We start from the raw sequence: 23,143 nt of genomic DNA, 5'->3' as shown, positions 1-23,143 counted from the left end.
ATTTTTTGCTTTGATTATTATTATATTCGTCCTATTTTTAAATAAAATTTATTGTAGAATACAATAAACCCTCACTAGTCTGGACCATGCTTATTTGGACTTTCATATAATTCGGAGTCTGGCCGTGTGCCACAGGTGGATTATAGCAAAATGCAGCACTGCTATGCTTTGCCAAAAATGCCTAGCTTATAAGCTATTGGAATACCATTTTAAATAATTATAATGTTTCGTATAATATGCCAGCTGTATAATTGAATTTATTATTTAACTATTGCTACATGAAACATACAGTATGTCCCAGTCCATAAGAAATAAGACCGGCAAAATAAGATACACTATGAATTTTCAATTTAGTATTTACAAAAATTCATGGATTAGACCTGAAAGTATTTTAATGCTAACACTTTATTGGAAGAAATAGGAATTGTTACATGAAAAATTAGAAACTACATAAATATTTATTCCTCATGGAATCCCAGATATTCATCATCATTGCTACTAAAATTATACATGCTGTTATCACTAGAGTGGAATTTTATAACCTTTCTTTTGTTTTCAAGTGGCAGATTTTGTCCCATTTGTAGTTCTGGTATACATTCAGAGGTATTTTCTCTTCATGAACCCCCATCACCATAACATTTTCCCAGGAAAATCGGTAATAGACATACCTATTGCTAATTTTCTTGTTTCAATTAAAATCATTTTTGTAAAAACAGTAATCCAGTTCATAGCATGTTCCTCAAGCTTTGGCCATTTAGGAGCATATCAAAATAGTGACATATTTTTTACTCTTATCTCTATAAACTAAATCAATTTCCAGCTCCCTATAATCTCATATCACCTTCTCAGTTGGAACTTGGCCTAAATGCCTTTCAGCTACCCAGTTGCAGTGTTCTGAAGTGTAATGCATTTGAAATTTATAACTCTTTTGAACCCATGGGGTAATTCTCATTTTAACATCCTATGTAACAATTATTTTCAGTGTGTGTAAGCAGATATGCTCAATTGAGGGAAAGGAATGCATTACACACTGAAGGACACTTACAAACTAATAACAGTTGAGTGCCCGTAGACTCCAAGTTTACTGCAAGAGATACAATGTTTGAGCAGAGAGCCAATCCCATCAGCTCAATGCATATACAAGCTACGTTTCACAGCAGCAACACAAGTGAGATGAAACTAAATGCCCAGATTGAATAAAATTATGATTTATTCAGGAATTTTTTAGGGAGTACTGTCAAGGAAATATTAAACCTTTATTGCTTATTACTTGCTCAAAACAGTTTTATTATCAATTTTTGCAATATAGGCAATCATTTTCTATGCCTTATGTGGTAAAAATATGAAAATATGCTGGAGAAAAGTAGCAACCATGGAAATGGAAATAAATTGGACTTAAATTTCAGAGGAAATGGGTGCTATATTTTATTTAAATAAATTAATTTCATATTTAAATAGCATTTTCTTGCACTTTGGTACTATAATGTGGCATGTAGAATCATTAGAAGTCACTGGCCATCAACAGTGCAAAGATTTAGAGGAGGATAATGTCTCTTGAGTTTATTACCGCAAAAATCCTGATAAATGCGATTTTGTTTCATCCACACATCCCCTAGCTCAAGACAGTCTGGATTAGTGAGGGTTAATTGTACATTAACAATTAAATCTAATAAAATAAAATGAAAACTCCTACAGCTGTAATAAGTATACTACAATACTTATTATGACCATTAATACTTGTAGAATAAGATGTATATAAATTCATGCTTACCGCATTTGCAACAGAGGTAGCTTTGGGATCATGACACCATGTTATAGTATGTGCTAATCCTGGTCCAGACGACACTTTAGCCACTGAATATGTAAACATCCCTACAGATGACGCCCCTGGTAATATCAACTGCAAATCAGCCTCAGGGTCCTTCACCAGAGCTGTGATTAGTGCATGGGCCTGCCGAGTAGCATCTGCCGATCCCCTGGAAATGGAAATAAAGGCATACCATCAATTACACTGTATTTCTCAGACTATTGCCCCTCCTGATTTCTGGACCCTAAGACTTTGAGTAAACTTTGAATTCAATTACAAGACCTTAAATTTAATACTCTAATGAGATTAACAGTTTTGCAACAAAAAGATTAAATTTTCCTTCTCTGCACCACATTTTTCAATCACTGCTTTTTCCTCTGGAGTGAAGTGTTTATAAAAATGAATTAAACAAAAACGTTTTCATATGGTCTTCTTTAAAAAAGCCATGACTTGGATAATAGATACATTCCATTTTGTCTGGCATGGTTGATTGGAGAAAAATAATGAATTTTAATAAAAATCAAACATTTTGAAATTATGGTCATAAAAATTATATTTCACAGATTGACAGAGTGAAATAGTTAAAAGAACTTCAATGAAATATACTATAACACTGCATCAAATACAATCATTGAATTATAATTGGCCTAAAAAACATGAAATTACCAATAATGCCTGGAAAGTGTCTACATGAACTAAAATGTATAACAGCAAAGACAATTGCTATCTTCTACAAGGAGTTAGTAACTCAATATGCAAAATTATGTCAATTGGGTAACAAAATCTTGTCACAACACAAAATTTAAAGTTTGAGATCTTAAAAAAAAACAATTATAGGTTCTCTGTAGAGCCTACATAGTGCTAAGTATCTCTGTAACATAAAAAAAATTTTCCCTCATATCACCTATTCCTGGGTCGTGGTAGTCCAGGGGGTAGAGCGTTTGACTGCTGACCGGAGGGTCCCGGGTTCGATTCCCGGGCAAGGCACCCTGGGCACCTGCAGCTTCACCCAAGTTATGTGATTTTTCGGGTACCAGATCTTCCTGGGAAACTATAACCGCCACAGGGAAAGGAACTGGCCCCCCTACCCTGATGTGTGTATTTCACATGCCGTCGGGCTCAGTACTAGGTGAACTCCACCATCACCTACCAAAACGGCCTTCGGGTTGATTACTGTGTTTATGGTTTTTTTATCACCTATTCATCATTCTTTGTGCAATGTGCAACAGCAATTTTAAAATTTGCATCAAAGCTTTTCTCAAATGATTTGGTGTGGATTCTCTTCTTTCAACAAAATACCTTGTCTTATTTTACCAAATTCAAAGAAAAAAAATTAACTCTTTGCTAATTACTCAAAAACCAATAAGTTTTCCAGTGGTTACGAGAAGTAGAAACTTGGAATATATCAATAAAACTTTTAGGCCTTCCCCTAGATAAAAACTAACTACTGATAGCCATGCACAAAATGTATGCTCAAAGCTAAGCTGAGCTTTATCTTTAATTTAAAAACATAAGATACACTGTGTCATCAGATGTTATATGTAATGTTAATGTCTATTATGTACACCTGGCTTCTTCCTTATTTAACTTAATAATAACTTCTCATTGGTTTTTCTACGTTGCAGAGGCTGAACTACGCTCCTTCTTGATACCTGATTCCTGTACCTGTGAGTCATGTATTTGATTATTGTATGCAAGATTTCTTTTAAATATTTCTGTACAATTTCTTAACGAGATCAATTCTACACACTGTTGGCTAAACAATCAATAAATATTATTATCATTATTATTTAATCTTGAAAATTTCCCATAATAGATTTCTAAGATCTCAAATCAGAAATATAAATGGTGTTATTTATGAAGGGCAACAGGCAAATAATTAGACAAAAGGCAAACAGCAGGCCAGGCTAAAGGCAAACGGCAATGAATTTTATAAATAACTCTTTCATATGCATTCAAGGCATGTCAAATAAATCATTAATAACGTAAGTATTCACTTACTTGATGGTGATGACTCTCTCTCCTTGACCTTTGTTCTGCTTTTCCACCTCAATGTGAGCAGAGGTTGCAGCTCTAATTGCATTGATATTGCTTCCACCCCGGCCAATTACACGGCTTATGGCTGTTGATGGCACTGACACTTTCTTGGAACGCACACACGAGCTATTTCAAGACAAAACAAAATAAATTTACTGCATATACCCTTTTACGGCACATGGAATGCAGAATATTTACTGATCATGCTATTCACAGAAAATTCATAGGATATGCTTTGATTAGCTTCTTCCTTTCCATTTATTATCATATATCATTTGGACAACAACGCTTATTCTATACAGCATATAATTTAAATGGCATACTGCTACTTGCACGAAAACTTACTTTCGAACCACCTCTTTCCACCCTTCTTCTCTTTTCCCACCCTGCTTCGGACTAGTCAGTGTAGATGTGGAATTAGTCATCTTGCTCACATTAGCTTCACGGTTGGTAGCCTCTCCTTCGCCAAAATGGCTGTGAAAGAGATATAATTAAAGTATATAAACTACTGTTTCAAAGTCAACAGCAGAGCAGAAGCTCATATCATTTGCTGAACCATACCTCCTTGAACCACAATACCTATTATATAGTAAACTATTATCAATTAGTCAAATATTTACTTTCACAGGTTAAATTACATATGCCATGTTTGCCTGAATATAAGGTCATGTTTTTTCTTGTGCTTCGTAATGTAAAGATCACTCACAGACTTAAATTTTAGCCTCAAACAAAATGTTTTCAATTTAGCAGGGCCATGAATTGCATCGTTAAAAATAATACTTAACATTATTTTTCAATTAATTTTAATGAAGTTTCAATTAGTTTTATTTGAATAACTATTTTTATACATATTTTCCCAGATTCTATTTACATTCAGTTCATTAATTAAAGAGGAGTTTCAAGAATTTGATGCTGGATTTTAAGTCTCAAATATTTGGATTCCAATAGCAAAAACATAATTATAGAGATATGACCTAACAAGGGAATGTAACTTAGCTGAAAAGGAACAAAAAAGCACTCCTTTAAATACCTGAATCTCATTTATTAAATGAGGGGCGATAGAAAACTATGAACAACACCACTTTTGAAAAATCAGATTGATTGTATTCACAAGCCATTCCCTAATGTAAGGTATGCAGATGTGGTGTAACAGTGATGTGGAAAGATAGGATGACACAAAGCAATGGCAATGGTTATTTCACCCATACTAGAGTGCCATAAGATGTGGTTTTAAAGGAATGTAATGGCACGGCAAAATTAAAATCAAGTAGTCAAAGGGCAACCGCAGAGAATCTTCAATACTTTTATACACGAGCCCTCCTGCTATAGAAAAGCTTCAGAAAAAAAATAATCTCTCAGGAGACAGCCGTTTTGGAGGGTGGTGTAAGTGTTGTATATCTTAGGGCAGTCTACCATAAATCAATAACAGAGGAATTGGCAGATATCATTCATAACTTCCCTTGGGTTTGGGTGATTACAATAATGGTATAATTGTTCAAAATAACATACCTAGGAGGTCATAACTACCACTAGTTCTCAAGTTACTTTTGTAGAAATGCAATGTATAATACATTCAAGGTTGGCCCTGCATAGAATGCTTCAGCACAATCTCTTCAAAAATAATATAATCCAAAATATGATGGTGATTTTTTGGAGGTCACCTTCTAATTGGACAGATATGTTAAATTCTGACTTAAATACATTTTTTCGTAATTAACAGATTGAGAAGTTCATTATGTTTGGATTCTTAATAAAATTACAACATGAATCTCATTAGGAAATAAATGAGGTAATATATATATATATATATATATATATATATATATATACATATTTACATATATATATAATGTATATATACTACCTTGATCAAAAAGTTCCCGGAATAACCACCGTGTGGCGCTCCCATCGTTCCGATTTGAGTTCTGTTTTTTTTGTTAAATTGGTACATCTGTTGTTGATATTCCCTTTAAATCTTAGTGTCATAACTTGACATTTGCAAAAGTTACGGTCGGTTTTCGGTATGTCCATCAGTGCTTCCTGCGATTTTTCCATTACTTCCTCTCGGCTGCTAAAACGCGTTCCCCGTAATGGTTTTTTAACTCGATTGAACAGAAAGAAGTCACAGGGAGCCAAATCAGGTGAATTCGGTGGCTGTTGGATGGTATTTGTTGCATTTTTCGTCAAAAAATTACGAATAATGATAGCACTGTGCGACGGTGCGTTATCATGGTGCAAAATCCACGAGTTTTCTGCCCACATTTCTGGTCTCTTTCGGCGAATTGCTTCACGCAAACGTCTCATAACGCCCAAATAATACTCTTTGTTTACTGTCTGGCCTTCTGGCAAAAATTCATGATGCACTACACCGTTGTAATCCATGAAAACCGTCAGCATTGCCTTCTTTTTTGACTGAAAACGACGTGGTTTTTTTGGTCTCGGCTCATTTGGTGAACGCCATTCACTTGCCTGATGTCTGGATTGCGTGTCGTACTCATAAACCCACGTCTCGTCTCCAGTAATGATCCTTTTGATGAATGTGGGATCGGATTCAGCCTCGCAAATCATGTCTTTTGCGACGTCAACACGGTCTCTTTTTTGCATGAAATTGAGGTCTTTTGGCACCAAGTTTGCTGCTACACGACGGAAACCCAAATCATTAACCACAATGTCTTGGGCAAATCCATAGGCAATGTTCAAGTCCTCCGCTATTTCTCTGATGGTTAATTTGCGGTTATTGACCAACATTTCTTTTACTTTATCAATTTTTTCACCGACTTTCGATGTCGATGGTCTGCCACTGCGTTCATCATCTTCGATTGACTCACGACCACTTCTGAACCACTCGTGCCACTGGTAAACGACCGTTTTTTTTAGAGAATCGTTGCCGAAACACCTTTCCAACATTTCCAACGTCCGTGCGCCACTAAATCCGTTTTTTACGCAAAATTTAATACAAGTTCGTTGTTGCAAATTTAAATCCATTTCTGAAATTGTAAAAAATCGCCAACACACACAGAGATAGATGTACTCTTGGCTACATAACTTTTGCAAATGTCAAGTTATGACACTAAGATTTAAAGGGAATATCAACAACAGATGTACCAATTTAACAAAAAAAACAGAACTCAAATCGGAACGATGGGAGCGCCACACGGTGGTTATTCCGGGAACTTTTTGTTCAAGGTAGTATATTACATATATATACATTTTTTTTAAACAATAATTTTTTAAGGGGTAGGAAGTCTCATTTAGGCATTCTCTCATTTGTTTCACAGCAATAAATTCCATCTTGAAAGCTTTTATAAAGAAAAACCAAGAAAACAGATTTCAGTACTTAGGATATTGCAATTCATTCCATATTTCAGAATTAAAGATGATATTTCAACACAATCTGAGATCACAGATCACATCATTCCCAGCTTTTTTTGCCATATGTTCTCAATGCACGGTCATGGCCTCTGCTGTTACACTACACTGTGAGCCCCCATACACATTTCAGTCTTATGAGAGAACCAGTAAGAGTGTTAAAATTTTAGCAACACCCGACCCATTCAAAATATTACCTATCTTTTACTTACACATAATTGCAGAGGCTCTTCTTTCCTTTGGCAGGTATGTAGGTCTCATTCCCAGTCGCTTCAAAATCTTCCCTTTCAGCAGGATGCCGGGAAGACTCATAGGCCAATCGTCCACGAATATTGGAGTTACAATTAAGGCTATCCATTACACGAGACCCTGATCGCGATACCCCCTGATCATTGGCATTCAATGACAGATCTGAATTAGAGCCAGAATTTTCCCCAACAGTTAAATCACGGTTGGCTCTGTCATTCCCCTGAGTCCTATGGTGTTCAGCCTTTGCAAGTCGTGCAGAATTGGGACGATTGGGCACCAGGGCCCTTCTCTGAGTAACAGTCACTGGGAGGGACGTAGTTGGCACCACTGTTCTTGTAGCAGGAGCCGAGGGAGTAAGATCTCCATCAGCTGCAGCCATTGCTCCCTCACTACTGCCGACATCTATATCATCTTCCACTTCAATATCCTCAACTCGTTCTTTGTTCCCTGCAGGACTGCATGGCTTCTTCTTTTTCTTGTCCTTATCTTTCTTTTCATTACCCTTGGTGTCTCCACTGCTGCAACTACCTTGGCTGTTAGCATCAATGCCACTGTCACCTTCTTCCTTCTCATTGCCATCATTTCCACGCCCTGAGTGAGTGGGCTCTGCTGGGGCATCCCTCGAGTCATCTCGATTAGATGGCTCTGACAATCCTGAGGAAAAAGAGAAAATAATAAGATTTTATTTTCAAGTTAACTGGGCCCTTCCTACATTTAAGCACACCTCTACCATGCAAATGCTGCCATTTCCATCAAGAACAAGGATGCTTTGCACATTTCATGCTGGGCTGCCTTTTGCATATGTCATTAGTCCATAGTAAGACATGGTCAATTACAGGCAATAGTACATTTCCAAGCATTGAGAAATGTATAAAATAAACTTATTACATTCACATGATGAACCCACAGACTATTAACTGAACCATTTTATTTTTATACTTAGAAAGTTCACCAAAGCCCTGTCACATTATAAGCCATTAAAAATGTACAATATATGTAGTAAAATAGGGATAGTCCTTATATTCTCCCTTCCATCCATACTGATGAATTAACTAACACTGAAGTAATTTATAATGATTATTACCATCCTTAAGTACAAAAATACTAGTGCATTAGTAGAGCTGTCGAGAGCGGCTTACTCTTGGCAGGTAAATGTGAAAGGAGCGCATAAATGAGACTGAATTGTTATAGAGGTAGATTGAAATGTACCCTAAGATGATTCTTTATGCAATGGACACTTGGTTAAGAATGCCAATAGGTAATGAGGTTTAATTTAACAATCATAACTCCTTAATAAACGAAACAGTTTCTGGCGTCACTTGGTGGAAATTCTTCATATTGAAATTAAATTTAAAATACTTCGCCTTTCCACATAAACCACTTTCATTACTACCTAGGTTTCGTTATGGCATAGATTAAATACGCCTGACAAACACTCAAAACAAAACTACAAATAATCAGCAACCTTCATTTTTGCTGGGAAAAATAAAAATGTGTATTGAAAATTTTTTAAGTTATGTAACACTGATTTAATAGGAGAAGGAACATTTCTGCATTCAAAACACCTGATCATATGAAATGACATTCCCTGCCTAAAATTTCGGCTTGTGAAAGGTTCATGCATACAGTAAGGCCATATTCTAAATATTATTCTCTAAGCTTCATTATTTTTCCTAGCTATTCATAAAAAAAACCCAATCTGTTCAATAGTTTCAACGAGGAAATTTCTGAAAGCAATTGAAATCATCCTTAGTCTCAAATTTTTTATGAACTGTTGAAAATGCATAGATGACAATGGAATAAAACATTAAATAGGCATTGATGCTCCGAGTAAACCTGAAGGCTGGTTTTGAGAATTGATGGTGGAGCCCAGCCTGACTTAAGTCCCAAGCTATATGAAATTGACACATTCAGGGTAAGGGGTTCAGTTGCTTTCCCTGTGCCACCATTTAGTTCCCAATATAATTTATAACTATAAAATGAAATCACTTGGATTTTTTAGTCGAGTTGCCCAAAAAACCACCACCTACCAGAACTTGGATCTTCCAGTCAGTAGCTGAACATTCAACCCACGTAATAAGGATACACAGAAACTACTGACAAGAGATGTGATGATATAATTAGAAAAGTACAGGGGAAATAAAATGAGAAGGTTTAAAGATCAATTTTATCTTTTGTTAGTCAAGCCTCATTTAAAATATACTGCTGGCATAATCGATCCTCATTAAGTTGGATTGATTGCTTCATTAGACTGAATAGTGGATCTAAATTATAAGAGGTGCTAGGTTGAGAATCACGAACAGAGCAAAGTTTAAACTACAGGTTAAGTCTCTTGCAAAAATTGGAAGTATGGCTTTAAGAAATGATATTGAAAATGTATTATTAACCCCATCGTACCATGGAAAGAAAGATCATGTGAATAAAATTGGCGAGTCGAATAACAATCAACATCGGTATAAAAATGTGTTATGAAACTTATGAGAAATTCAAAATAATTCTTCCTCTTCCAGATAAAAAATTTAATCAATAGATTTTTGGATCGGCAATTAATGATTCAATTTTACAAAATTGCATGAGACCCATAAATCTCTTTTTAACCTAAACCCATGACTTGAGTATCAGGTGAATTGCTCGTTTGATGGGAATGGTTTAACTTGATAGAAATTGAAACACTAGATATGTATAACAATTTAATTAAAAGGTTGTCTTTTGGATTTTTAGTAAAATCATAGAACAGTGTCGTGGGATTTTAACTCTCAAAAAGAACTTTATTTTTTGTATTTGTCTCTGTATCATAATATTACTGCACTGTTTACTAATTAAAGTTGAAGCGCTGCATGATAAAAACACCTAAATACAAAATAATGATTATGGAAATGGCCGGCATAAGGCTGTCTTGAAAAGAATCAAACAAAAATAAATTATCATGCACACATGCACTCCTTGATTGAAAATATTTTTTTAAACGTATCCATGGGACCAAATAATAACACCGACAAATGAAACGCCATATTTGAATAAATTCTTTTAAATCTGAGAAAACCACAATCCCTTAAGTTTCTTAAAGTAAAGAAGTCTCACAAGATATTAAAACTTTTTATTTTGAATCAACATGTGGGTGCAAATTGAGGAACTTTTTATTTGACTTTAGATTCATTCTCCCTAGAATATGACTTACTCTCTAAACTGCCCTTCACAACAAACACTCACCTCTTTCCTCATCTTCCTCATCGCCCTTTTCATCCAAATCTTCGTCTGCTTTGGCATTCTCCTTGTCATCTGAGAGGGCATCTGCCTTCTTCTCTTCCAGTTGTTTTTTCTTTTCAAACTTCTTCTTCTTCTTCCTTTCTCTTCTCCTCGCCGCAGCTGCCCTCTTAGATTCTTCCCTGTCTTTCTCTTTGTCCAGCTCAGCTAGTAAACTAGATGCATTTTTGTTAGCTTTTGCAGCTTGCTGAGCTTTAGCCGCATAGATTACTTTTGTGCACTCTTGTGCCTTCTCCAGAAGCTCCTGAAAAAAATGTCATATTCATTACTTTCCCAATGCTAAATTTTAAATAAAACAGTGAAACAAGGACTCGTGGGCATTTCCAAACCAAAATTAAGAGCTTTCAAAATTGAAATTTCCTTCCAAGCCCAGTAGATCTAATTTTAAAATGTCAAGTTTGTTTCAGTAAAATGCATATTCAAATTCTCCTCCAGCAAGAACAGTAAGGATGTCAACAGGTCAGCCCCCAGTCACACACCCTAGCGGTGGCTCGCAGGTTATATATAATTTTTTTTTTAATATTTAAAAAAATGATAGCACTGCGAGATACAATGGGAAGACACCAATCATAAACCCTAACCAAGAGAAAGGGCTAATATGGAATGCTCTATACATTCTCATGACATTTCTATAGCATTATTGAAAGCAGTATCACAATCTAAATAAGCATGCTCACCTACTTGGCATGTTTTAACAAAAATGAGAGAAAAACAATATGGAAAAATTGGAGAAATATTTTTGAAATTGTGCTCAAAGCAACTAAAAAATACATAGGGTACCCCACCTACAAACATTAGTTTTGATAATTTGTTTTATTGGATTAGTGGGCAGAAGGTTATGGCACGCTGCTTAACACCAATAGCTAGTATTTATGCTGACATTTTTACTAAATACTAATGACAAGGTCCTTCCTTCCAAAACACAGCAATAAAAAAATATAGAATGCTAACATGACAATTAAGTATTCTGTGCATTTTAATGGACCGATCAAGGTAAATTGCAATTAAGCTACCCAAAAATAATGGATCATAAAAATTACAATTTTTTTAATTCCTGTACTCTGAACCTAAACATTTGGAAGTCTGCTATTTTTGGTAGCTTAAATTTTGAAGTTAATTAGTTTTACAGTATACCATTTAAAAATCTTCATTAATGTTATTGGAATCTCAGAATTGAAACCATGAAGGACAAATGAGTTTTAATCATGGTTAACAGCTTCCTAATTAAATAGCCAAGTCTATATAAATTTAATTGCTTCAAAGAATCCTTCCCAAATCCATTCAAATTTAATTGAAATGTGCTTCAAATGCGTGTCAAATGTGAATGGATATCAAACAAACCTTATCGCTAATAGTTGCAACGTATCTGGTCATTTCTTGGTCATTTGGATATTGAGCCACATGTGACACCATCCACTTCACAACTTTCAAATGGCCTTTTCGGAATGCTGCCATCAAGCAGGATACCTGTGGAGAAAAAATTGATGTTTAAATCATTAGAGAATTTACAATTTTACTTGATTGCGCCACTCTTCGAATCATTTTCTGTATCACTTAATACCTTCCGATTATCCTGAGAATCAATATCTGCCCCAGCACCATACAACAATTCCACAACACTCAGGTGTCCTCCATTGGCAGCTAACCAAAGGGGGGAATTTCCTTTCTTGTTTTTTACTTCTACCTGAGCACCCCTGTTTAGAGAAATCAAAATATTAATTAGCAAATGAGGCACTTCATTTTTTTTACTAAAAGAAGTGCATTAACCAAGCATCACCTTGACAGAAGCAGCTCTACAAATCTGGCATGGCCCTTATCAGCTGCAATGGTTAGTGCTGTATCTCTGGATGATGGAACAGGAGGTGCATTCACATCAGCCCCCTTGTCTAATAGCACCCTTCCAACTTCGACAAAACCTCCACTTGCTGCTTCCATCAGTGGTGTAAGTCCAGTCTAATTCCGAGTGTGGTTGAATAAACAAGAAAAAAGGAAATTCATTTTGACATACCATCTATAGAACTGACTTGAATATAGTCCAACGCTTTTAGAATAAGCTCTAAAAACCAAACTTGCTTTACTTATGGGAATTTATTATGATAATGGTATAAATTACCATTTTAAAATGACAACCCAAGACCACAATTTTTATAGAAATACAAATACATTATAACGTAAATACTTTGTGCATTTACATTGTGATACTTTGACATTGAAATAGTGTCTTTATGATGTATATCCTGTAATAAGACATACTGGATAAAGAAAAATAGCAATTGCAGTGGTTGAAATAGTGTGTACTACTTGATGTTCAAAAATATTTTTACCATAGATCAAAAATAATTACAACAATATAAATGAAACTACGGTACATTAGATACTGACCTTGGCACGATGCTCCACATTTGCTTTCCTGTCTAAGAGTAGAGAGACTACTTCATGCCTTCCTTGAAAGCATGCAAGAGTTAGTGCTGTATTCCTATTGGTCTCAATCTGAGCGTTGATATCACTGCCCATATCAAGGAGCAGCTTTACTGATGCTGTTGAAAATATTTCACGCATAAAAACTCTGCACTATTAATTCACATTCATATTTAATTTAACTTAATATTTAAGTATGTTTCCATACAATCTTACCTGTGTGACCGTTCATTGAGGCTAACATTAGCGGAGATATTCCTAGTTTACTTCCAGTCCGAGAATTGATTTCAGCCCCATGAGCTAACAGCATTTTGATTATATTAATATAACCGCCTGATGCAGCTAAACTTAATGGGGTATAATCTGAAACATTTCTATGTTCTTTGTTTGCCCCACGATTAAGTAAGAGGTCCACCACCTACAAGAGAAACAGGCTTGCATTATTCATTTTGGCTTACTTCTAAATTGGCCTGAAAATAAAATATCATCATGTGCATAATCATTTAGGTTTATTGAGGATACATTTCTATACAAACCTCAAATCTACCGCCTGAGCATGCCAAAGATAAAGGGGTGTCCTTAGTCCTTTCTGACTGTGCTTCTATGTCAGCACCATGTTTTAGAAGGGCATCAACCACTTTTTCATGGCCAGCTGTAGCCGCCAGTATTAATGGAGTAAACCCTTTTTTATCTCTATGCTCTGGAATAAGGGAGAAAACATTACTACTGTATAAAAGGTAACCTTGGATACTTAAACAATAAAAAAAATGAGAATTTCTTAAATGAATTGCTTTAAGTGAAAACCACACACATCCCAAATTAACTCGAGTCCCCACGACCCGTATAATTAATTCCTCACAAGTGAAAATTTACCTCTACCTTATGCATGCAACTACATATTTGATAACTATTTCTCAAGCTGAACCAGTGAGCTTGGTGAAATGCATTAACTACCGAAAAATTCAAGCATTGAGTATTCCACAGCAATGCTTCTCATGGCTTTGGGTGAATCCTCTTTAAGCTGGTCATGATTGAAACTCACACACCATTTAAAATGTCCCTAAACTGTATTCCTTTGATTCTGTTCACCCACATTTACTCTGCAGATAATTGCAGATTTACTTAACTCTTCTTCATTAAGCTTGGTAAGATAAGGCAGTGGTTTCAATTTATTATGCAATGAGTACTGGTTCACACTAAGTCATTGTGAACACATTTCCTGTACAACTCACCTATGTCTGCTCCTCTGGAGAGAAGAAGTTCCACTAACTCATCGTGCCCACCAGCGCACGCTAATGTTAATGCTGTGTCGTGATTGGAATCTGTTTCAGAATCTACGTCCATGCATGAAAAAGGGGCTTGCTGGCATGGAGCCCCACCAGCTCCACCGCCAACAAATTGATTTCCAGGACCTGCATTTCCAGTAACTGCATAGTTAGCTAAAACAGAGAGAAGTGAGTTGACTGAGTATTTATGCCCCAGCACCACACACTAAATTTGTCCAATTGAACATCACTGACTAACCTGGACCGGATTCAACAGGAAATGTGCTAGGAACACTTCCTCCAAAGGCATTGCTGGTTTGATGGGGTTGCTGCTGTAAGTGCTGGGGTTGCTGAACATTGCTAATCCCTTGTGTATTTTGTTGAGAATGCTGAATCTGTTGCTGAGACTGCTGCTGTCTCAATTGCTGTTGCTGCTGTTGATGGCAACGTGCCTTTTTACCCTTCGGCCCTGGTCCTCCAGCTATCTGAATGGGAGACGTCCCAACTTTTTTATCAGCTGGTGTTTGAGTAGCAACTGCCTGAACTTGATGCCCCGTGCATTGAGTTTGAGGGGCTATGGCAGGAGTAGGCTGAGACAGTTGATGGTTTTGCTGTTGCTTTGGCCCAACCTGAGACATCATTGGCTGCTGGAGACAATTCCCACTTGAAACAATATTATTCCCTACTCCAGCATCCATGCTTACAGAATTGCTAGGAATCCCCTGACCCTGAAATGCTGTAATGAATTGCAAAGACAGTTGAAACAGATGAAAATATAGTTGTATTGTCGTCTTATATGTTGAATGCTATATTACACCACTATGTATTGTACTAGATTGTATCAAACTATCATACATCAATATAAAATCAAATGGGAGAATTTTGCATTTGCAAACTTCATTTACCTTCACTAGGAGTTAAAGACAAAATCCCAGGGAATATAAAATTTAGAGGGTCAGCTTTAATAGAATTGAGTGGACAAAAGTGTCTGCTTTTTATGGTATTTCCATGATTCAGTCATAATATTTAAATCCTCATCACTAGAATTCAATAGCTTTCATCTGTCAATCATAATGTCACATTTCTAAAAATACAGTATTCCTATATCACTGTGAATAGGATCACCACTGATACAATGGCACCATTACACCATAAGATGGATAAAAAGGCCGCTCATATGTTATCAAATTGAACACATTTAAACTAACGGCGTAATTTATGGGGGAAAGATAGCCAAAATAACGTTTTTTTTGAGATTGTTAAATTGACAATTTACTGGAAACAGTAAACCTTGTCTAAAAATTTTTCCTGTTCATTATTCCCAATTGATCTTAAAGCAAGAGTATAATCAGCCATTGTTAAATTAGTACCAATAATAAAAATGTCCACATTTTCTGTAAATTTGCAACTCGAAGATCCACCTCTCACACTCTTGACCATAGTATTTGCCAATTGTACTTAAATCATGTAAAGAGTAAAAAACAGAGCTGAAGAGTTCAAATCAGAATATCACCATTAAACTTGGGTTTAAGTTTTTCACCAAAATAATTCATATTAATCAATATTAATACAAACATCTTGATTTACTATAAGAGTATATCCAGAAATTATAGCTTTTATATTGTAGTGGCAAATTGACTACCAAAAATTCACATACCTTGAAATATGGAAATTAATGGATCTTTTTACATATCATTTAAGATACTTAAGAAATCTAGATTTTTAACTGACTAAATTCATAAATGCGATTTCCACATTGCAGGTAGTAAATATGAAAATTACTTTACATTATTTTGTTAAGCTAACATGAAATGGGTCCATTTTTATAATCATATACTTTGAACGACAAGTAATTGGAACCCTTCCAACCAGTTCATGTACTGAGATGCAGAGGCCCTTCTTGTACTATTTAAATCACCATATAAATTAGGTATACAAATAGGGCCAGTTGCTAATTATGAGACAAGTATGGCAAACCACATATAGAGGTTCAATAGGAAGTGAATGAAAGCACATACAGAAATTACAAGTCAATCTACAATCATTCACAGACCCTTGACAATTCTAATAAGCTACATTAATGCAGGAATAAAGCCTTTTTAGAATGCCTTTTCAATTTCTTTGGAGTGGTTGTCCATAGTATTGAAGGGATTAGAAATTTGTCTTAAACATCTCGCAAGATTTTTCCATAGGCAATTTTCAAAGCATTATAGTAAGGTAACAAAATATCATAATTCTCAAGTTAATACTAGGCTTTTGCCTTAAATTGAGATTCACTTATACTGTTGATCTCTGCTGACAAAATCAACAAAAAAGGAGAAGATTCAATTGAGATCCAGATATTTAATCTGAATAACCTTCAAGCTATGATGATGATGTGATTAGACTGAAATTGTTCTTTCCCAAGGAAAACAAAAGAACCGTGAAAAGCATGACTGCATTTAGGCAAGCTGAGGCAGTGAAAATGTGTTTTACTATAACATATGGATAAAATTCCATGATACCCAATTGCATGCAGATTTTAAATCACTCAATTTCGATTTACCACTTAGGATGCAATATAAAGATCATGATATCATCATATGCATGTACATCATATGCCAATAAATAACAATTTGGTCATTTCTCATCATAGTTACGACTTCTTATGTCTAAATCATTATATCAGAAATTCACTGCACAACTAGAATATCCCACGCAAATTTTATCACAATGGATTTTCTATGCAAAGTAATTGAACAAAATGATTATTCCACAATTAAAAGGAACTTTACCATACTGATCACAAGGGCTCATTACACCATGGCCTTTTCTCTTTTCACTTTTTTCTCTTGTGCATAAACCACAAAAACAAAAGGTTTAAAAATATATACCACCTTAGAATAAATAAAGTAACTTAAATGATATGCAAAAAAAATATTATTTACAATTATATTAAGAGGATGCATTCTACCAGGCAGGGTAAAGGACAACTCTACTTGAACACTTTGACATCTGCCACTGTAGAATAATACAATGCACTATGCTATTTAGGTTTTCAACTCTCAATGGTCTTGTTTCCACTGTTCCTTAATCTTTTGAATGATGTTACTTAGCATATGTACAAATAATACTTATTCCATGGTAGCAGAGAGAAAAAGGTAAAGTGTGAGGTAATTTAAAAAAAAATCAATAATGGGGCATCTAGCAAAAAATAATGTTTTTCAAATGCAAAAAACTTCAATGAACAATGCTATATATTACTTCAACTATAGGCTTGGCATTAAAAAAGAAAAATGAATTTCAATCAACTGCTTTCCTCCAACTTTTCCATTGATGAGAATAAAATACTGAACTCTGTATTGTTAGAATTGATATGCTATATAAGAATTGGTATGCCTTCCAAAAACTATTTATATTGTGTCACGGCTACAGAAAATAGAATAGCTAATGTGGGAAAATGAAAAGAAAAAGTTCCACGGTTTCAAAATACATTAATAATGATAAATCATTTTTTTCTTCAATCACAAATCACACTTGTGGTTATTGATTATGGCTGTTTATGCAAGTTGGATTAAGGATACAAGCCATTAGCAATCACAGCCAATGACATCTGATTTGGTGGACACAGGAAACCAGTGTTTTTCAAATTCTATCCCTGCCAACATGCTTACACAACATTCAGATTAAATGAAATATATACATCGATATCATTATGAGCCTCGGATTTCTGGATGCATCCTATGATACTTCAGGTATTTTTGTGGCTCCCATGAACTCTTTTTAATGAAAATGATCATGGCCAATGTGTAATTTCATTGAAAAGAACCAACATTTTAAAACTGTATGCCAACCCTCCTTCGAGAGAGTGTGTGAAAAGCACACTACAGTGCTTAAGTGCCGAGAATACCCACTCTTTCCCGAGTATCCCTCTTCCCAGGAGAACAGTGTCACAAGATAAAGCAGTTTTTTTTTCAGTACTAATGGAAGTTTTAGATGTCATCGCATTTTTTAAGTTTTACTTTCCCAGTCTTTCATAATAAAAGACTGGCCACAAACCACAGCCACAGCCAATTACCACTTGTGTAATACAGTTTTAATTGATTGCCACTAGACCGTCCTCCCTGATCCAACTTTAGTTTGCATTAAACAGCTCAAAACTGAAACAATTCCAAGGCGACTTAGTACACCTACATTTCCCTCAAACGATTTGCTGCCATATGAACAATTAGTATCAAGGAACCTAAACACTGCCTTCTATCAAGTATAATAAATAGAGATTTTCAGTCTAACGGAGTTTACTATTTCTCAAGCATACTCAAGGAAAAATAAAATGCAAAAAAATCACATCAAGTTCAAGCTATGCCACTCTCTACTTGTTCATCAAGCGCAAAAAACAATTTGCCAAGGAAAGTATGCTTGCCAAGCTGAGGTGGCTGCATCATTATTTGAGAATGAACGCCTGTGGCCAAGCGGGGACCAGGGATCTGCGTTCCTGATACAATGGCAGGTGGAGTAGCTAGTTGACTGGAACGGGGAGGGAGGCCTGCACCCTGCCGGAGGGATGCAATACCATTTGATTGTCTGAACCCAGCACCTGCCGGGATGCCTTCGGCAACTCCAAGGTTGTGAGTCGAGCCAGGAGACTGCAGCTGCGACCCACTGCTCCCAGATGACCGTAGCTGCTGAAACTGGGGCCTGGTGTAGCCATGTTCTGACTCCTGCAGAGGCATACAAGGAAAGAGGCATTAGGGAAATATTCCAATATCATTAAAAATGTATGACAAGTAGTTATTAAAGCTTTTAATATTTATCATTCAAATATTCTTGGAAGTTAAAAAGTATATTTCAATGCAATTATATAAAAACCTAATTCAATAAAACATGAAATAACTAAATTACAATATATTCAAACTGATTCCTTTGCTGACTAATCAATATACTAAGCTTTCTCCAAAGCAGCAACAGAAAACAACAAGAGCATTTTATTTTGTGAAGCAAAGTGATTCAAAGTTGTGTCCGAGAGATCATCTTTATAAACCTGCTAATTTTTAATACGAAGGCGAATTACCCAAATGCTAGTTTAATGGAGGGTAACCAACTAAATACTCATTCCCCTACTTTTCCAATAGAAACAATTACTTTAAGTTCAGATCATTCATTTGGTCAATGGTGCAAAAGTTTGCCATCCTCCCATTTTATTACTACCAGTAAGGATAAGGGGCATTAAAAGACAAAGCTATCCCTACAATATTTTTCCTTCCCTACCCAATAAAATAACAGGGTTTTGTCTGGAGAGAGTAGAGGGAAAGTGAAAAATATTGGAGAAGAGGCCATCAAGGGAGTTTATAAATACATGTATAATGGAGAAAATGAAAAATTAATATCTTCCAGGTAATATGCGAGGGGAAGTGAAACATTTAACCACTTGGATGCTCCCGCTGAAACTAATTCACTGTGTTTGTCATTGGATTGCTGGTCTGCTTATGAATAGCACTGAGAAACTAGCTACTACTCGAAAGTAGCAGCCATTGTGGGAGGTGACTGCCAGGTAATAACATTTACAACATTAAGAGGAATAGAATTGCCTTATTTGACAGGATTAGGATGACAAAGGAGGGTGCAGAGAAACCCTTCATTAGCCCATTTTTATCAATAGGCACGAATGGGTTTACGATTTTGTGCCCCATCCAACGGATGGTGTAATACGCTTGAAGTGCTCTCCACATAGTGTCATGAGTAGAGAACGGGATAACAGTGAAAAATCCTGCCACCTATGGAATTCAGATCCAGATCCCCAGAGTGGGAAGTCAGTACATTAGCCACAGCATTAACCGGCTCCCACTCAATCTATGAGGGAAATAAGTACATCATTTGCCAGTACCTATGAAAGATCCTTACATTACATTGCATTACACCAGTATGTCCCCCTGTTCTGCTGATATCCCACTCCTTATCCTCAATGTGCACAAAACATGGAGAAGCATAAGTGAATTGCGCATGAGGAAACAGACTGTCAGCTGGTTGGATAGTGTATCCCACTATTTTCTCTTTCTATAGAGAAGAGAGTAATAATAAGAATCTAGTGAAACCCTCAACCCATAATCTCTTCGATCTCTATAATCTGCATTGTGGAGGGAGGCATGTTTGGGAACTAGTATGGAGTCTAGTGTAGAAGTAGGGTTGCAGGAGGCACAATGATTTCTTATGCCAATGTTGAGGGATTTGGTGCATTACCCAACATAGAAGGGGCAGAGCTTGTAAGATGGGTGTTCTTTATCACCCATGCTTTATTCACATGGAGGAGAAGGTGAAAGAGGCTTGTGAAGAACTGGATATAGGAATGAAAGTCGGTGATAAATTCATCAAATCAGTTAGGTTTGCAGATGGCCACGCTTTAGTTAGCCAGTTGGACAAAAAATAAGAATCATTGCTGATGGGATGAAGATCGTTGTAAACAAAATGAAGGCTATGTACAATTTGTGAAGAAGGAAGGATAAATTTTAAATTTATAATGGTAGGGCAAGAATTAGAGCAATTGGACTGGTTTAGCTATCTAGGGAGCGTTGAGCGCAAATATGGTCAAAGTACTACTGACAACAGAAGTAAAAACTACATTAGGCAAAGAAACTATCACAAGGAAGAGGGATTTGATGCCACTGACGTTGATAAAAGAGGTTAAGATAAGATTAATGAAAACTTTAACAAGGAAAGAGGTTTGGTACAGGGCCGAAACACAGTTTTTTATTCAAGATGATAGTATAGATTGGAGGCTATTGAGTGAGTGGAAAAGGATGTAAAAGTTGAAGTGGACAGAAAGGAAAACAAATGAGGAAGTACTAGGTATGGTGGGGAAGAAGAGGGGATAGCCGGAAGAAATTCAAAATTGGCAGTAAAGGCGGATGAAAAGCATATTGATCAACAGTGGGATGCTGAAGACTATGACAGAGGGAGATGGTTAGGCAAGCAAAAAAGGGAGAGAAAAAGGAGAGGACCATTGTATGGAATGAGGGGAGGTAGAAAATTCACTAGAGTTGTAGAAGGGTTTATTGTAGCATTGGCTAGAAGATGGACCTGGGAATATCTGTGTACATTACAAGTTTAACCAAAATAGCATACATCCATGGCTCCTATTAACTTTCTTATTAACATATGAATGTTGTTTCTACAACACTCAGGGACACAGAGGTGACCCTGAGTGTTGTAGAAAATTTTTTTTCTGAAAGCATTGGCCTTTCTCATTTAAAAATGAAACCATGCACAAGCAGGAGGCCAGTTGTGAGACACTACCCTTATCCTTCACAGTAAAATTCTTACCACTTACATACTTTTCTTTTTCTATTGAGACGTGAGCTCTGTCAATTCAATTCCAACTTCACTTCAATTTACGTTTCACGTTCTTTATCACATGGGGATCACATCCTTCTAAGGCAAGAGAAATGGTAAGGCCCCCCTTATTGAGTAGCTTCAGGCGTGATGTGGTGGAAGTCGAACATAATGAATAACTGATCGAAGCACTTTTCCACTTGATAAATTTTTTTTTATTTTACAACCGAGATTCGATGTATTACATCATCATCAGGTTCATCACCAGATGATGATGTTATACATCGAAACCCGGTCGTAAAATAAAAAAAATGTTATCAAGTGGAAAAGTGCTTTGATCAGTTATTCATCAAGGCCCCTTATGTTGGCCCCCATCTTCAAAACATAAGCTAAAGGTGCCCCTAGCTAGCGATAACACTATCGGTCACAATGATCAGGTCAAGTAAGTCCACAAGACATATACTTTTCTTAATCAGTTCATGTGGGTTGTTCACAGGGCCCACTAAAGGATCTTGCCATTCTTCCTCCCCTTGAAGTGGCCAAGAAGGGTCTCCAGGGCCTGCTCCATATATAAGAGATTGCCAATGTTCATTCTGTTAAGTTTCATTTTTTTTCCCTATTTCTTTTTATAATCCCTACTGTTGGCCAGTACCCCTCCTAATCTTTACCCTAAACCCATGTTTTGATTATCTAGCTATGAAGACATCTAAACCACTGACATTGAGTATTCTTTTTTATCACTATAAATTCATACAGCCAATAATACATATGTTCATTCCAGTTTGTTATCTGAGAAAAGTATTTCTTCACAATCATGGTCTTCTCCTTTCCATTCATTTCGCACAATCCACCACCAGCTACAATCTTACTCCTATACATCAACCTCCTAAATCCATCAACATCCTTCTTAAGCAGCTAGTCTAGCATTTCTTCCTCACTTCCTTATACCCACTGCACATATGAATAAACAACATCAAGGGATCCTTCAGAATACTACAGTTGGGAAGGAGGAGAAAGAGAGTTGAGCCTATGAACACCATGAAGGATGTAACAAAAAGTACAATACAATAATCGAATTTTTCCCACTTTCCTCCTCTTCTTTCAATAGAGCAGAAATATAATCCACTAACATTAAGTTTACTGCTACATAAAATGTTCACTGAAAGACCCACCTGAAGGATCTGCCCAGGAGGTCCCGCCAACTGATTCCCAGGGGAAGGAACAGCAAAGAACTCCACACGGCCTGAGGATGGTGGTGCATCAGTACGAGAAACGACCCGCATGCCCTCCACAGGTAGCGCCACGGCACTTGCCACCTCCCCCCCTGGGATAGACTCCCTTGAACACCTTGGTGACCGTTTTTCTTCCCTATCTGACGCACGCAACAACTGCACGCGACCAGACCTACTGCTACCCGCCGCTGATGTGG

At 36.3% G+C, this 23,143-nt stretch overlaps 1 protein-coding gene across 1 annotated transcript in view; it reads right to left on the bottom strand.

The window, feature by feature from the left end:
• mask (multiple ankyrin repeats single KH domain) overlaps nt 1–23,143 on the bottom strand; it is a 106,104-nt gene that overhangs the window by 20,781 nt on the left and 62,180 nt on the right. Inside the window, exons 19-33 of the mRNA XM_071583301.1 lie at nt 22,887–23,143; nt 18,812–19,109; nt 14,669–15,145; nt 14,377–14,583; nt 13,681–13,844; nt 13,361–13,562; nt 13,109–13,263; nt 12,504–12,679; nt 12,288–12,420; nt 12,068–12,193; nt 10,673–10,970; nt 7,426–8,116; nt 4,190–4,318; nt 3,809–3,970; nt 1,772–1,976 (exon numbers count right to left, since the gene is read on the bottom strand). The exon at nt 22,887–23,143 is cut by the window's right edge and continues 343 nt beyond it. Of these exons, the coding sequence (XP_071439402.1) occupies nt 1,772–1,976; nt 3,809–3,970; nt 4,190–4,318; nt 7,426–8,116; nt 10,673–10,970; nt 12,068–12,193; nt 12,288–12,420; nt 12,504–12,679; nt 13,109–13,263; nt 13,361–13,562; nt 13,681–13,844; nt 14,377–14,583; nt 14,669–15,145; nt 18,812–19,109; nt 22,887–23,143 (3,680 nt within the window). The remainder of the gene's footprint in view (nt 1–1,771; nt 1,977–3,808; nt 3,971–4,189; nt 4,319–7,425; nt 8,117–10,672; nt 10,971–12,067; nt 12,194–12,287; nt 12,421–12,503; nt 12,680–13,108; nt 13,264–13,360; nt 13,563–13,680; nt 13,845–14,376; nt 14,584–14,668; nt 15,146–18,811; nt 19,110–22,886) is intronic.

Source organism: Hetaerina americana, unplaced genomic scaffold (genome assembly GCF_022747635.1).
Source record: "Hetaerina americana unplaced genomic scaffold, ioHetAmer1.1.p SCAF_13, whole genome shotgun sequence".
In the NCBI taxonomy this organism is placed as follows: Eukaryota; Metazoa; Arthropoda; class Insecta; order Odonata; family Calopterygidae; genus Hetaerina; species Hetaerina americana.
Note: the sequence above shows the minus strand (reverse complement) of the source record. Positions and strands in the feature narration are given on the sequence as shown.